This window comes from Aotus nancymaae, unplaced genomic scaffold (genome assembly GCF_030222135.1).
Source record: "Aotus nancymaae isolate 86718 unplaced genomic scaffold, 86718_ANA_hifiasm-v0.15.2.pri h1tg000011l, whole genome shotgun sequence".
NCBI classification, from domain to species: Eukaryota; Metazoa; Chordata; class Mammalia; order Primates; family Aotidae; genus Aotus; species Aotus nancymaae.
The window spans coordinates 29796039-29812413 of NW_026988422.1; the positions used below are offsets into that span (position 1 = coordinate 29796039).

The 16375-nt window shown below is 45.2% G+C and overlaps 1 protein-coding gene across 1 annotated transcript; it reads right to left on the reverse strand.

The window, feature by feature from the left end:
- Window positions 1–201: 201 nt before the first annotated feature.
- LOC105727487 (dehydrogenase/reductase SDR family member 4-like) lies at window positions 202–16082 on the reverse strand. Its single transcript, XM_012467364.2, has 8 exons — window positions 15925–16082; window positions 14334–14511; window positions 9182–9283; window positions 3323–3393; window positions 3173–3224; window positions 2740–2874; window positions 2211–2266; window positions 202–710 (listed from the first exon to the last, which is right to left on the reverse strand). The coding sequence occupies exons 1-8, from the start codon at window positions 16050–16052 to the stop codon at window positions 596–598; spliced, it is 837 nt and encodes a 278-aa protein (XP_012322787.1). The 5' UTR covers window positions 16053–16082; the 3' UTR covers window positions 202–595.
- Window positions 16083–16375: the final 293 nt, after the last annotated feature.

Genomic DNA, 16375 nt, shown 5'->3' on the forward strand with positions numbered 1-16375 from the left:
CCCCGTGGCGTCCTGGGAGTTCCCGTGCCACCTTCCTTCCAGCTGGCAGCTCTGCAGACACCTCCACCCCTGAACATCACGCTCAGGTCCTGGAGACAGGGAGGAGGGCTAGGGGATCCAGAGATCCAGCCTGGCTAGACTTCTGCTCTCTGCTTACCTAAGCACCCCACACTGAGAAATGAACACGTCGATTCAAAGCAGTGTAATCATCTGCATTTTATTTGAAGCTCATTTGCAAGTTGTTAATTTCTAACTCTGCTCCTTCCACTCTAGGTTCCGTCTCTCGCATCTCCCCTCAAATTCCCCAGTGGCCCGGGCAAAAAAGAGCTGTTGGTCTTTGCCAAGGTAGACTAAGCCTTCTCAGCAAGCCTGTCCTGTGTTCTCAGGGGAGACCTTTACCCAAGGCCACAGCAACAGCAGGAATCCCGAGTAAGATGCCACCTTGATGGCAGGGAAGACTGGATCTTGTCGTAGGCAGAATTGATTTTGTGAGGTGAACAGTAAGGTGGGCAGAAGTGGGAAAGGCCAGTGATGAATGCAGGAACAGCACCAGAAGCTAGAGCCTAGCTCTGCCCCGGGGTCTGTCTCCCGGTCCTCAGAGGCGGGACGGGGTTCCTCCAGCCACCACCACTGTCTCCCCAGTGATGTAGCTGGCATCTTCAGAGCACAGGAAAGACACGATGCCCGCACACTCCACTGGCTCACCCATCCTGGGGAATAGGGGAAACAAGGAAGGGAGTAAAAATCAAACAGTTCTGGCCCCCTCACCTGGCCCATGGGGAATGAAATTTGCTTAATCAAGAATTATTAGATGACTTTTCAGGATCAGTATACAAGCTTTCTGTCTATCAAATAGGGTTACCACAAGGATATGCTGTTATAATTTAGTATAAGCATACTGTAGTCTGTAAAACCCGTCATTACTCATAATATTCAAGTACTATAGAAACACATTTTTTTTTTAGAGCGCTTAGGACACCAAAATCCAAAGTTATATAGACAAAATGGCGAGCAATTATTTCATACTTCAAAAAAATTGTTTCACATGTGCACACACCAAAGTATTAGGGAGTCTGTGTGACAGTAAATGGTGTGTTTAAAATGATTCCATTTGTACAGGTTCAACTTCAGACAACTTTTTCGAGAATCTATACTTCTTCCTTAAAGTCAGGTTCATTTGGTGAGAATATGCCAATTTTAATTTTATAAGTGACTGCATAGTTAGGGGACACTTTAATCTGCCTGCCATAGAATGCTCTAGAGGTGGGCAGAGTGAGTAACTCAAACCTAGAAGGGCTGAATTAGTGGTTCTCCACTCTAGCTGTACCTTGCAGTCATTTGAGAGGCTTAAACCAAAAAAGAAAAAAGACAAAAACAAAAGCCCAGATGGTCAAGTCCTACCTTGGGCCAATTAAGAATCCCTGGGAGTGGGTGAGTTTAAAGCCGCAGTTTAAAAAGCTCCCCAGGTGATTCTAATGTGCATCCAGGATTGAGCTACATGGGCTTGATATAGGAGCTCCAGGATGACAATCCCCTAACTTATTAAAGAGTTATGAACTAGGCCTGCAGCTCATGTATCGGAATGGCTTTGGGAAGATTTGGGATGTCTGGACCAGTAGAGTTAGGCATTGCTGGCATTTGTCCTTGAGGGACAAGATGGAGAAACTAGATAGTGCCCAGAAGCCAGAAGGTAGAGAGAGGCAGGCAACTTAGAGGAAAGGGAGCCTGACCAAGGTGCTTGAACAGTTCACCCAGCTCATCGGGGAGGAGAGTAATTCCTTAGGCAAGGGAGTTTGGGGCTTAGTGAAGCTCTTCATTCCTTTCATTTGGATTGTAGATCATCAACCTGAGTTTTGTAAACATGTCTCATTATTCAAGGGAACTAAAAAAAGCATGGTTTTGGTTTTGGTCCCTGGTGTACATGGATGGCCAGAGGTAGAAGCAATCCCCAAGGTGGAGAGAGGACTCAGGGCTTCTCCCAGAGCTCTGCACTGCTGAAACCCCAATGTCTCTGTGTTTACCTTTTGAAAGGGAAGCTGACTTCTTGCTCAGGCCACTGCAGTGACAGTGTTTATGAATTTGTGGTCTGTGAGGCAGAGGAGAGCATGTCTGTGTTATGTGTGGGACTGAGATAGCGGGCTATGGGCTGCTAGGGACCAGAACTTTCCATCTTCATGCCTCTTGGGGCCTTTGCCCCATGACAGTCTTACCTGCTTATCTTCAGGCTTTCTTTTGTCCTTTTCTCTTGTTCCTTGTCTATCCAGAGCTGCAGGAAGAAGGGAAATCTCTTTTATGTTCAAGAAGAGGATAGTGAGGAACAGAAAGGGAAGAAACTGCCTGTTCTCATAGCAACTGAGAGGAAAGATCGAGAGAGAGACTTCCCTCCTTCACTTCCTATTTTTTTCTAGCTCCCAGCTCTCCCCACTGCCCTCATCTGTTTCATTTGTTTCAGGTTCTAGTGATGCATTTTGCTGCATCTCTCCAATTCTCATCCACTTAAGGAGAGAGGAAACAGTGTGAGTAGAGTCTGAATACCTCAGTCTCCATTCTACTCCTCAGGAAAGGTGTGGTAGGAGTCTGGCTTGGATAGGGCAGCTGGTATAGAGAGGGAATATGGAAAAGTCCTGGGAAGGAGAATTGAGTGGTTGAGAGCTTAGGACTCAGGAACTGGGCTTCCCTGTCCAAGAAGATGGATGCCCTTCAAGAGTTCCAGTGGGCTGCAGAGCTCCACTTCCTCACCATCTTGCTGAAGCTAGTCTTGATAAGTCCAGGTGCTATGCAGTTCACCCGAATGTTCCTTGGGGCCAGCTCTGTGGCCAGGCACTTGGTGAGGCCCAGTAAGGCTGTTTTACTGACGCAGTAAGAGCCGAAGCCCTGGAGAAAGAAGAGAATGGGTTAGACTCATAGTTTCCAGGTCATTCTTGGTTCTAATGATCAGACAAAAAGGGCAGTGTTCAGCAGGGATCTCCTGTAAGGAAGGGGCACAGTTAGGAAACTGTCTTGTGGCTAAACCTCCCCTAGGTTGGGGTTTGTGGAGGCAAGGCAACTATTTGGTGGGCAGGGACTTGGTGGTGTGATTCTAAAAGGGGACACAAACTTCTTTGGGTAACAGGAGGGGTGGAAAGTGTGGAGTTTAGGATGGCATGGAAGGGGCAGACAAAAGGATTCTTACAGGAGATGGGTGGAAGGCTCCTATGGAGGACGTGATCACCACTGAGCCGCCTCTGGAAAAAGAAGAGAGCTGACCCTTTTCCCAGTGTAGACCACCGCCCTCAGCCCATAAGGGTCTCATCTCACTCAGGCTCTCTCTCACTCTCTGTACCCTCGTTTCTCCATTTCTGGCACCACTGCCTTTGTCATCATGGCTGTGGCCGTCACATTAATGTTCAGAACCTGAAGCCAAGAGAAGAAGAGGAAACAGTATGAATGAAGAGCATTAGAGGATGCATGGCAATGAGGAGTTAGAGTGGGTTCCTAGGATGTTTGTCAGAGATGACAAAGATCTCAGGATGATACACCTGCATCTTACACATGAAGAAACTGAGGTTCAGGGAGAAGTAGCTCTCACCAGCTGCTCAGCTAGATAATGATACATTAGGTTCAGGTGAGAAAAAAATGGAGCCTGGTTCATCTTGTTTCATAACCAGCCAAGTATGATTTGGCCTAGAAGGGGCCTAAATCCTCAGGGCTCCTTTGGATTTCAGCTGTGTTTTCTGTGTTTCTTCAAAGTAGATAGAGCCTGGAATTGTCATCCTCCTGGACCTGCCCTAGAGTGGGCCATGCTTCTTAGGGAAAATGTGGCCTGACCTTGGATACCTGGGGTTGTTCTAGCACTTCTCTGCCTTCTAAGCATAGGGAGTGAGATACTCTTGCTCCTCTAGGGTGGACTGTCTGGCTAGACATGATTAGAAAGTAGGATCATGAGGAGGCACCTTCTGGGGAAGCAGGGGGACAGCTATAATCAGAATCCCCACATCATAATCTAAAACAAATGTATGACCCCTGTTTACATTGTTCTACACAACTGCTTATATTAAAATATTTCAGTCTTTCAGAAAAATTGGAAATAGAAATACAATATATCCTTCACTTAGATTCACCAGTTGTTCACATTTTGTGCCATTTGTCCTCTCTATAGATATGTACTGTTTTTTAAATGAACCATTGAAACTCAGTTGCAATTTTTCTGAAAGATTTTATATAATAAAATGAAAAATTACTAAGAACAAAAATAAAAAAGTAAATTAAAAAAGAAACTCAGGGCTGGGCATAGTGGTTGATGCCTGTAATCCCATCACTTTGGGAGGCAGAGGTGGATGGATCACTTTGAGGTCAGGAGTTTGAGAACAGCCTAGGCAATATGGTGAAACCTTGTCTCTACTAAAAATACAAAAATTAGCAGGGCATGGTGGCATGTGCCTGTAGTCCCAGCTACTCAGGAAAATGAGACAGAATAGCTTGAACCCAGGAGGTAGAGATTGCAGTGAGCCAAGATTGCACCACTGCTCTTCAGCCTGGGCAATAGAAGAGACTCCATCTAAAAAAAAAGTAAATAAATAAAATAAATAAACTCAGTTGCAGATATTACAATGCTCTCTTCCTAAATATTTAGCATACATTTCCAAAGAGTAAGGATGTTCTTTTACACAACCATAATCCATTATCACACCCAAGAAGTTTGACATTGATGATGATTTTATCTAATATATTGGCCCCAATTGTCTCTCAAATGTGTGTGTGTGTGTGTGTGTGTGTTTTAAAGTCCAGAGTTCAATCAAGGATCAGCCATTGTGTTTGGATTTGATGTACTGTGATATTTTAAAAAATATATAGACTAAAAGAAAAGTTACAGGCACACCTCATTTTATTATGCTTTGCAGATACTGTGTTTTTTACAAATTGCATTAATTGCAGCCATTTTCCCAACAGCATGTGCTCACTTTGTCTCTGGGTGATATTTTGGTAATTCTTGTAGTATTTCAGACTTTTTCATTATTATTATATCTGTTCCAGTGATCTGTGATCTTTCATAGTTTAATTACATTTATTTGGGGGTACCATAAAACACACCCATAAAAGAAGGTGAACTTAATCGATGAATGTGTGTGTTCTGACTGCTCCGCCCTTCTCCCATCTCTCTCCTTCTCTGTGGGCCTCCATATTACCTGAGACACGTTGATATTGAAATTAGAGCAATTAATAACCCCTACAATGGCCTCTAAGTGTTCAAGTGAAAGGAAGAGTCACACATCTTTCACCTTAATTCAAAAGCTAGAAATAATTAAGCTTAATGAGGAAGGCATGTTGAAAGCAGAGGCAGGCTGAAAGCTAGGCCTTGTGTACCAGTTAGCCAAGTTGTGAATGCAAAGGAAAAATTATTGAAGGAAATTAAAAGTGTCACTTCTGTGAACACGTAAATGATAAGAAAGCAAAACAGGTTTATTGTTGATATGAAGAAAGTTCTAGAGTTCTGGATAGAAGATCAAACTAGCCACAACATTCCCTTAAGCCAAAGCCTAATTAGAAAAAGGCCCTAACTTTTTAATTCTATGAAGGCTGAGAGAGGTGAGTAAGCTGCAGAAGAAAAGTTTAAAGCTAGCAGAGGTTGGTTCATGAGGTTTAAGGAAAGAAGCCATTTCTACAACATAAAAGTGCAAGGTGAAGCAGCAAGTGCTGACGTGGAAACTACAGCAAGTTATCCAGAAGATCTAGCTAAGAGCATTGATGAAGGTGGCTACACCAAACAACAGACTTTCAGTGTAGATGAAACAACCTTCTAGTGGAAGAAGATGCCATGTAGGGCTTTCATAGCTAGAGAGAAGTCAATGCCTGGCTTCAAAACTTCAAAGGACAGGCTTATTCTCTTGTTAGGGGCTAATGCAGCTAGTGACTTTAAGATGAAGCCAATGCTCATTTACCATTCTGAAAATTCTAGGGCTCTCAAGAATTATGCTAAAGCTACTCTGCCTGTGCTCTATAAATGGAACAACAAAGCCTGAATAACAGTACATCTGTTTATAGCATGGTTTACTGAATATCTTAAGCTCACCATTGATAGCTACTGTTCAGAAAAAAGATTCCTTTCAAAATATTGCTTCTTATTGACAATGCATCTGGACACTCACAAGCTCTGACGGAGATGTATAAGGAGATTAATGTTGTTTTCATGCCTGCTAACACAACATCCATTCTGCAGCCCATGGATCAGGGGGTAATTCTGATTTGCAAACAAGTCTTATTATTTAAGAAATACATTTTGTAAGGCTATAGCTGCCATAGATAGTGATTCCTCTGATGGATCTGGGCAAAGTCAATTGAAAACCTTCTGAAAAGGATTAACCATTCTAGATGCCACTAAGAATATTTGTGGGCTGGGTGTGGTGGCTCACGCCTGTAATCCCAGCACTTTGGGAGGCCGAGGCAGGCAGATCACGAGGTCAGGAGCTCAATACCAGCCTGACCAACATGGTGAAACCTGGTCTCTACTGAAAATACAAAAATTTGCTGGGTGTGATGGCACATGCTGTAATCCCAGCTATTCAGGAGGCTGAGGCAGGATAATCATTGAACCCGGGAGGTGGAGGTTGCAGTGAGCTGAGATTGCACCACTGCACTCCAGCCTGGGCGACAGAGTGAGACTCCATCTAAGAAAAAGAAAAAAAAAAAGAATATTTGTGATTCATAGGAGGAGGACAAAATATCTACCTTAACAGGAGTCTGGAAAAAGTTGATTCCAACCCTCATGGATGACTTGGAGGGATTCAAGACCTCATCAGAGTAAGGAACTGCAGATGTGGTGGAAATAGCAAGAGAACCAGAGTGGAGCCTGAAGATGTGACTGAATTGCTGCAATCTCATGATAAAATGTAAACAGCTGAAGAGTTGCTTCTTATGGATAAGCAAAGAAAGTGGTTTCTTGGCATGGAATCTATTTCTGATGAAGATGCTATGAACATTGTTGAAATTACAACATGAGATTTAGAATATTACATAAACTTAGTTGATTAAGCAGTGGCAGAGTTTGATAGGATTGACTCCAATTTTGAAGGAAGTTCTACTGTGGGTAAATGTTATCAAACAGCATCGCATGCTACAGAGAAATCTTTTGTGAAAGGAAGAGTCAATTGATGTGGCAAACTTCACTGCCGTCTTATTTAAAGAAATTGCCACAGCCACCCCAGGCTTCAGCAACACCACCCTAAGTCAGCCACTATCAATACTGAGGCAAGCTGACTTGCCTCCACCAGCAAAAAGATTATAACTTCTAAGGGCTCAGATGATTGTTAGCATTTTTTAGGAATAAAGTCTTTTAAAATTAAGACATGTATATGTATTTTAAGACATAATAATGCTATTGCTCATTTAATAGACTACATTAGATGACCATTTTAGTGTAAACATAACTTTTATATGCACTGGGAAACCAAAAAATTAATGTGGCTCATTTTATTACAATATTCATTTTATTGTGTGGTGGCCTGGAACCAAACCCACAATATCTCCAAGGTGTGCCTGTACTTAGTTTAAAACTGACTTTCATATGGTCTGTATTCAGATTTCATGAAAGATGTTCCTCTATTTTAACGACTATCAGAATCTGGCTGGGTGCGGTGGCTCATGCCTGTAATCCCAACGCTTTGGGATGCCGAAGTGGGTGGATTGGCCAGGAATTTGAGACCAGCCTGGGCTACATAGTGAAACCTTGTCTCTACCAAAAAAACACAAAAAGTTAGCCGGCCATGATGGCACATGCCTGAAGTACCAGGTACTTGGGAGGCTGAGGCACAGAAATTGCTTGAACCTGGGAGGCTGAGCTTGCAGTGAGCTTGAGATCGCACCACTGCACTCCAGCCTGGGTAATACAGCAAGGAAAAAAAAAAGAAAGAGGGAAAAAGACTATCAGAATCAGGAACTAGCTCACTGAAGAACATTTTGGCATTCTGGTCTTTATGTGTATGAAACACTGGTAAATAAATCATAGTATTTTCACATCCTGAAACTTCAGTGTTGGGAAACTCTTGATGACATCTGATGTAGTTGGTATGTTTGTCCCCTCTAAATTTCATGTTGAAATGTGATCACCAATGTTCAAGGTAGGGCCCGATATGAGGTGTTTTGGCCACGGGAGTGGATCCCTTATGAATGGCTTGGTGCCCTCCCTGTGGCAATGAGTGAGTTCTAACTCTATTAGTTCATGCAAGAGCTAGTTGTTTAAAAGAGCCTGGCATCTCAGTCTTGCTTCCTCTCTTGCCATGTGACATGCCTATTCCCTTTTGCCTTCTGCCATGATTGTAAGCTTCCTGAGGCCTCATCAGAAGTGGATACTGACACCATGCTTCTTGTACAATCTGCAGAACCGTGAGCCAAAACAAAGCTCTTTTCTTTATTAATTGCCCAGCTCAGGTATTCCTTTATAGCAATGCAAAACAGACTAATACAACATCAGAGTAAAAAGCAAAACTATGGGAGATCATAAAAAATTAGCATTTCCAAATCATGTGGGAATATTAACCTTAGTAAACAAAGACAAATATTTTAATTAAAGCTTTGTAATTAAAGAATGTGTGTGAAATCTATTACGAATATAATGTAATTATACACTTTGACACAAAACCCAATATTCTACCACTTGAATTTAGACATCTGGATCTCATATTTTCTTGACATTGCAGTTAAGAAGAAAATAATATAGATTTTTATTTTTATTTTTTAAAAGATTGTATGTTATAAAGTGGCAACTGGTCATTTCACCAGAATTACTATTTTACTTAACTAGCAGCTTTTAATATTTCCCAACTAATGAAAAATGATTCCTTTTTGGTGGCTGGGTGGGTGTGTAAGTTTAAGTGTCGTAGTTGTTGGCATATTAGCTGCCACGTCTCTGTTGGAAATCAACCAGGCAGAAGAGCATGCCGGGGAAGAAGGCTGGGGAGGGGAGCAGACGGCGGCTAGCAAAGAGCAGATGGAAGCAGACAGAACCAGGAGCAGCAGAAATGAACAAGAAAGGCAGAGACAGAGGAAGCCACCCCCACCCGCCCTTTACCAGGTGCATGCCAGGTGTGTGGCATGTGGCAAAGAGTCCTCACATTGACATTGCACTTGACAAATGCATTCTAAAAGCAGATGAAGTTTGTGTTGAATGTGTTCTGAGGCCCGCCCCCTGCTGCTTTAATCCCCTTACCTTGTCCCACATCTCCTCGGTGGTATCTATTATGTTTTCAAAGGAAGGGTTGACAGCAGCATTGGTGACTAGGATATCGATACCTCCATGAAGTTTCACAGCCTAGAGAGAGGGGTAAGGTTAGGACCAGGGCTGCAGTAAGTAAAGGAGGTGCATTTATCCATGTTGATAAAAACTTCCTTTTGGACTAGGCGAGGTGGCTCACACCTGTAATCATGGCACTTTGGGAGGCCAAGGTGGGAGGCTCACTTGAGCTCAGGAGTTTGAGAGAAGCCTGGGCAACATAGTGAGACCTTATCTCTATATTAAAAACAACAACAACGACAACAAAACCTTCCTTCTTAGGAATTATCGTCAAAATAACTTCTCTTTCTTAAAATATCTTTTCTTCAAAACCACCCTAAGATCTACTGCTAACCATTTAAGGTTGACTTCTTTCTTTCTTTTTTTAGACAGAGTCTTGCTCTGTCACCCAGGCTGGACTGCAGTGGCATGATCTCAGCTCACTGCAGCCCTGACCTGCTGGGTTCAAGCCATCCTCCTGCCTCAGCCATCCAAGTAGCTGGGACTAGAGGTGTGTAGAGACAGGGTCTTGCCATGTTGCCCAGGCTGGTCTTGAACTCCTGAGCTTAAGCCATCCGCCTGCCGCGGCCTCCCAAAGTGTTACAGGCATGAGCCACCAGGAAGTTGGCCTTACTTCTTCTGCCGTCTTTTCTTCCCACCTCCCATTCTTCTAAGGCTGCCTCTGACCCTTTGCTCTTTTCTTTGCACTTTCCCTTTGGGGAGTTCCTTCATTCTCATCATTTCAAGTCTCACCTCAAAATCTATTTCCAGACCCCTCCTTCCTTTCACACTGAGTTCTACCCCCATTTCTCCAAGTGCTTACTGTCCAGTTCTCCTTGAATAAGTTACCATTAACTCAAAGTCAATCTGTTCACACTTACCCAAATGGAAAAATGGGCTTAAATAGAGCTGTAGAAAGTTACCACCGGAGGGGCCTTTGAGATAATCAATTCGTGTCCTCAAGGTAGAGATGATAAAACAGGTTCAGGGAATTTTCTCAAGATCATATAGTTCAGTAATGACACACTGGGGCTAGCTAAGAACAGGAGGCCTGCTTATTCTGTGTTTGGGAGAGGTGAAGTGATTTGCTCAGGGTACAAAGCTAGTTAGTGGTGGAAGACCTGAGGTCAGTCTTCCACTTTGTAGCACAGAGCTAATTCATAAGAACCCTCTGAAAGTGAGTTGGGGTCATTACAAAACTGGCTGCCCAGGAGAGCCATGATGGGAGAAGATACCAGCCTGAATTTAAAGCAATTCCATATTTGGTTATGATGTCATTTTCTGTCTCTTTCTCTCTCTATTTTGACCTGGAGGCATGAAAGATTCAAGGCAGAAACTGAGATTTAAACTGAGAAAGCCAAGAAAGGCAACATCTCACCTCCTTAATAAGTTATAAGTAGGTAGTGAGGCATGTGCTACAGTAATGAATGGCCAAGCAGAATCTGCCAACAAAGGTTTTCAGTAAAAAGCCACCCTGAAATCAGGCTTTGCATTTGCCCAGAGCTGGCAATTTTGATGCCTTGGGCAAGTGGCACTAAATGGGCCCTCGATCAACTTTGTGCCTCAGATTTGGCACACAGAGGGGTGTTATTAACAATGTACACCATCTGCTAGCTTCCCGTTTTAACTAATTATTCTTGTTAACTAGGTGCTAAGCTCAGTTGTTTCTACACGGTTGAAGGAATGCCTGGGCTGTCAACATGTAACTCTAACAAGATTTAAAGTCACATAATCTTTTAAAGCCAATATTAATACTTTCTTGCACCCTTCAAATTTTGGTATTCTGGCACAAAGGCCAGTCACCTGCCTTGGCTCCGTATAAGTCTCACCAATGGACTTGTTACTAGGGAGGTACAGAATAAGTTGGAAAATGATGTGCACTGTGCTCAGTGCATGTGTGTTTGGGATGGGAGAAGACAGTGGATGGCTCCAGAATCACCTGAAGACATTTCTACTCTGCTGTATACCCCATGCTCCTCTCCTTCCAGGTCTGTCAGCACAGAGATGGGAGGAGACGGGTTTGATTGAACAGACAGCAAAACATAAAAGATGAATGAGGCTGGCTGTGGTAGCTCACACCTATAATCCTAGCAGTTTGGTAGGCTCAGTGGGGAGGATTGCTTGAGGCCAGGAGTTCAAAACAAGCCTGGACAATCTAGCCCCAGCTCTACAAAAAGTTTAAAAGATGAACTGGCATGGTGGTACATGCCTATAGTCTTTGCCACTTGGGAGGCTGAGGTGGGAGGATTGCTTGAGCTCAGGAGTTCGAGGTTACAGTGAGCTGTGATCATGCTACTGCACTCCAACCTGGGCAACAGAGGAGTCTTCTAAGTCTTGTTCTCAATTGTGTGATCACTATACTAAAGCGGTTAGGAGCTGTTTTCTCTGTGTTCTGATAGTTATACATTTTTAAGAAAAAATATAATCAAGCAGATAAGCAGCTAATTTGGTTTCTTCTTACCACACCACTGAGAAGTTTCATGGTGCAGATTAGGAGGCCACTGGGTAGTAACCATCCTCAGGACAGTGGTTTTTCTCAAGGCAGAGTAACATGTGGCAATTGGCAGAACAAATTTCTTTTTTGTTTTTGTTTCTGTTATTTTTTTGAGACAGAGTTTTGCTCTTGTTGCCCAGTCTAGAGTGCAATGGCGCCATCTCAGCTCACTGCAACCTCTGCCTCCCTGGTTAAAGTGATTCTCCTGCCTCAGCATCCCAAGTAGCTGGGATTATAGGCATGCGCCACCACACCAGGCTAATTTTGTATTTTTAGTAGAGATGGGGTTTCTCCATGTTGGTCAGGCTGATCTCGAACTCCCAACCTCAGGTGATCCACCCTCCTCAGTGTCCCAAAGTGCTGGGATTACAGGCAGGAACCACTGCACCTGGCCTGGCAGAACACATTTCAAACTGCTGACAAGTATTCTATCATTCTCCTCTCTGACAATGGTCATACAAACTACCTGAGAGTCGGTTTTGACTCCTCTCCTATTTCCCATTTTTTGACACGGGGTTGGAAAATCTTGGTTGGTTCCCACTAAATGTCTCTTGGGCACATCTGTTCCACCCACCACTACTGCTCTAAACCTGGATGACAGCAACAACTTCCTCACTGATGCCCTGGATTCAGTGTCTTTGTATATCCTTCCTACAAGAGCCAGATTACCTTTCTTAATAACCATCTTTCTCTTGCTCAAAACCTTACAAGGCTTCTTATTTCCTACAAGAATGTCTGAACATATCCTTTTAAGAGGCCATATCCTTTTAAGATCCTTAACATACCCTTTTAAGAGGCTATGGCCCAGCATGGTGGCTCACGCCTATAATCCTAGAACTTTGGGAGGCTGAGGTGGGTGGATCCCCTGAGGTCCGGAGTTCAAGACGAGCCTGGCTACTTTTTAGTAGAAACCCCGTCTCTCGGGCAGCCCCTTGGCACCAAGCAGCCTGAAAGTGCCCCAGCCCAGAAGCTAAGAAACCCCATCTCTACTAAAAATACAAAAATTAGCTGGGCATGGTGGCACATGCCTGTAATCCCAGCTACTCAGAAGGCTGAGGCATGAGAATTGCTTGAACCTGGGAGGCGGAGGTTGCAGCGAGCCAAGATAGTGCCACTGCTCTCCAGCCTGGGGGCGTGGGAAACTCCATCTCAGTGGGGTGGGGGAAGAGGATATGGAGGCTCATGGCCTCTATCTTTCCAATGCAGCCCCTTTTGTACCAGTACTCCTAAGCCTGTGCTCCACTGTGGACTGACAGTGCTCCTCTCTTTCCTTCAATTCCTCTTTGGCTGTCTGCTGGTATTGCAGAGTTATCTGGAACCTCATCACTATTCCATCTGTCCATTCCCATCCATTCCTTAAGGTTTAGCTCAAGCACCACTTCTGGGCCAGGCCTGCAGGACCTGTTAAGTAAAGCTGATGGGGCCACAGGATGTTTTTCCAGCAGGATTTTGACATTAAATTGCTACTTACATGTCATATAGTTAGTCACTAATTGACCCAGACTCCCAAATGGCTCCTTCCACCATCAGGATCAAGGCCCCAATCTTGGGCTCTGTCCAGCAGTCTAGGCCAGGCAAGGTGACTTTCTTGTACTCACATTTGGCTCTTTCCAATGCACATTTGAACATTTGCTAGAATTATCTTATACTGTCTACCCTACCACTGTCTACTAATGCTTAAGGTCCTCCTCTTCTAAGATTTCCAAATTATTTCTGCCAACCTTCTGATCTGTTAGCACATCCTGTACTTTCCATTTTTGGGTAGATTCTCCCTTCCACTCTGGGGAATAAAGTGTGTGCCCTTATTCTCAAGGGAAGAGGAGCTTCCTTTGCCGGATGGTTCATATTTTCTTGTGCAGCTGGAAGGCTGGTGTCCACTACTAACTGTGACATTGACTTATATACTTTCTTTGAGACTAAAATCCAGTACCTAGTAGTCCATAGGCAGCCAAAAATGGAAGGGAGCTTGAGAGGAATGGGTTGAATTACAGCTCTTTCCTTACTGGCTATGGGACCTTGGGAAGTTGCTTCAGCTATCTGAGCCAGTCTCTGCAGACTGAGATAATAGTCTTTGCCTTGCTTGGGTTATTGTCAGGTCTAGAAATAACCTGTGTAAGACTTTGAACACAGGAAATGGCACATAGTAGGTGGTTGAAACATGGTGGGCTGCTTCTTGAGGTTCCCAGGGACTTGACTCTATAAGCTGAATAACAGGGGATTATTTATTAGCTCTCATGGGTGGGAACATCTATTTCGTGATTGTATTTACCCTTCTCATCTGTCCAATTAGATTGGAAATTACTAGAGAACCGGTACCAGCTGTTTCTCTGGGGTACTCAAGGGATGATGCAGGGCTGAAGCAGTAGAATGTTTTAAAATTCTCTGACTGGGATGGGATGATTCTCAGACATTAGTATATAGACATAATAGAAAGGCACACAATAAAAATGTGCTGGTGGGCTGGTTGAGTATGCAGAACTCACTATGTTTTAGTTAACAGCACTGCATTAATGCTGTCCAGGAAAGCAGGGAAGGAGGATCAGGCTGCCTCCCTTTTCCACCTCCTGGCTCTGTGCCCATTTCTTTGCAGCTTACCATGGCCACCAGCTGCTCCCGGTCCTCGGCCTTTCCCACGTGGCACACAGTGCCTGTCACGCTCAGCCCCTCCCCCTGCAGCGTGGCCACCGCCTGATCCACGTTCTGCTGCTTCCGGCTGCTGACCACCACGTGGGCCCCATCCTGGGCCAGACGTCGGGCGATGGCGAAGCCGATCCTGTGAGCAGAAAGAGACAGACTGCCAAGGCCTGAAGAGGTTAATAGCATGGGCTGTGAAGTTAGACTGCCCAGGTTTGAATTCTGGCTTTTTCTCTATATGACCTCCACATGTCTCTACCATGTGTAAAACAGGCTTAATGGTATGGCCATTTTTGGCATTCATTTACTTATTTTTCTTATGATCTTGGACTGCAGCCTCAGTTCCCAAGAACTGACATCACTTTCTACAGTTCCCATCATGGGTGACAGGCTTCATCCCCTGTTGGGACTGAGAGGTGTGAAATGAGCTAGATGTGCAGCAGCAGCCACTTCCACGATTTAAGGGTCTCACTCAGAACAGCCCTGCCTCCAGGTTTCTCCCTTACTAGTCTACATCATTCTTAAAATTCTATCCTTTTTTTTTTTTTTTTTTGAGATGGAGTTTCACTCTTGTTGCCCAGGCTGGAGTGCAATGGTGCAATCTTGGCTCACTGCAACTTCTGTCTCCCGGGATCAAACGATTCTCCTGCCTCAGCCTCCCGAGTAGCTGGGATTATGGGCATGTGCCACCACACCCAGCTAATTTTGTGTTTTTAGTAGACACAGGATTTCTCCATGTTGGTCAGGCTGGTCTTGTTCCCGACCTCAGGTGATCCGCCTGCCTCGGTCTCCCAAAGTGCTGGGATTATAGGCATGAGCCACCATGCCCAGTCAATTCTATCCTGAGTTATTTTTTGGGGTGCATATGAAAGGATGGTCTCTGGTCAAAATGTAAATATTCCTTTGGGAGGAAGAGTTACACATTTTGCAATTGTCAGCCATTAGCATTTTACCTACATTTGTATTTTAGTTTTGTGAAGAGCTGGCATCTAGCAAAGTCCTGTAGAAATGAAAAATAGGATAGACAAGAGTGGTGGGTGAGAAATAGGCTGGGCAAGGTAGGCCCAGACGTACTGACCTAAACAAAAATCTTGACACATGGCTCTTGAGTCCCATCTAGGTAAGGGGCAGGGGTTCCGGGAGACTTTCCGGTGCCCAAATAGAGTGTCTGGAACATTTTCAGTGTGCTGGAGGCCATGGGATAGGATTTTGAAATCCAGATTCCCTTGGATTTCTGGTTTCTGGTCTTCCCGGACGCTAGGTGGGGCTGGTTGACTGGGGCAGCCCAGAGCACTGGGGGGCTGGATCGATGGGGCTGCACAGAGGTGGCACAGTTGTGCCAGAGGCAGCCGGGACATGAGGGCTGGCAAGGGAGGGCCCAGGGCCAGGGGATTCGGAGGAGCTTCAGGTGGACCACGTGGCTCCTTTTTTCCAGGGCCGGACTTTGGCGGCGTGTGAGGTCTGAGGGCATGGGCATCAGAGGCAAAGGACGAGAGGCCACTGCCTGTTTCCAGGCATCCAGCGCCTCAGAAACTCCCGCCCGAGCACTCACCCGTCGGTGGAAGCCGTTACGAGGGCCACCTTATTCGCGAGCGGGTGCCGGCGGGTCATCCCGGAGCTGGCCATCCGCACCGACTTCCAAGCCCGGGCCCAGGGGCCTAGCAGCCCCACCTTGTGCATGGCTCAGACCTGCAAGTCTGGCTTCCACCCCTCCCAGGGGAGGTGACTGATCATAGGGCGAGGGGCAGGACGAAGGACGGCCCGCCCCCCGGCCCGCCCCGCGGCCCTCGGAGCGGGCTGTGGCGGTGGGCGCCCCCGGCCGGCCGCCGCGCCCTGCAGCCGACTATCTTCTGCCGGACTTTGGCTTGCCTTCCGAGGCTGGCGGGTGATCAAAGCGCTCTCTGTCCAAGTTTCCTGTAGGGCTCGCCCCTCCCCTGGCCCCGAGAGGAACGCGCAGACTTTCTCTGCTGCCCTTCTGCATCTGCTTGCCCATGTTTTCTTCT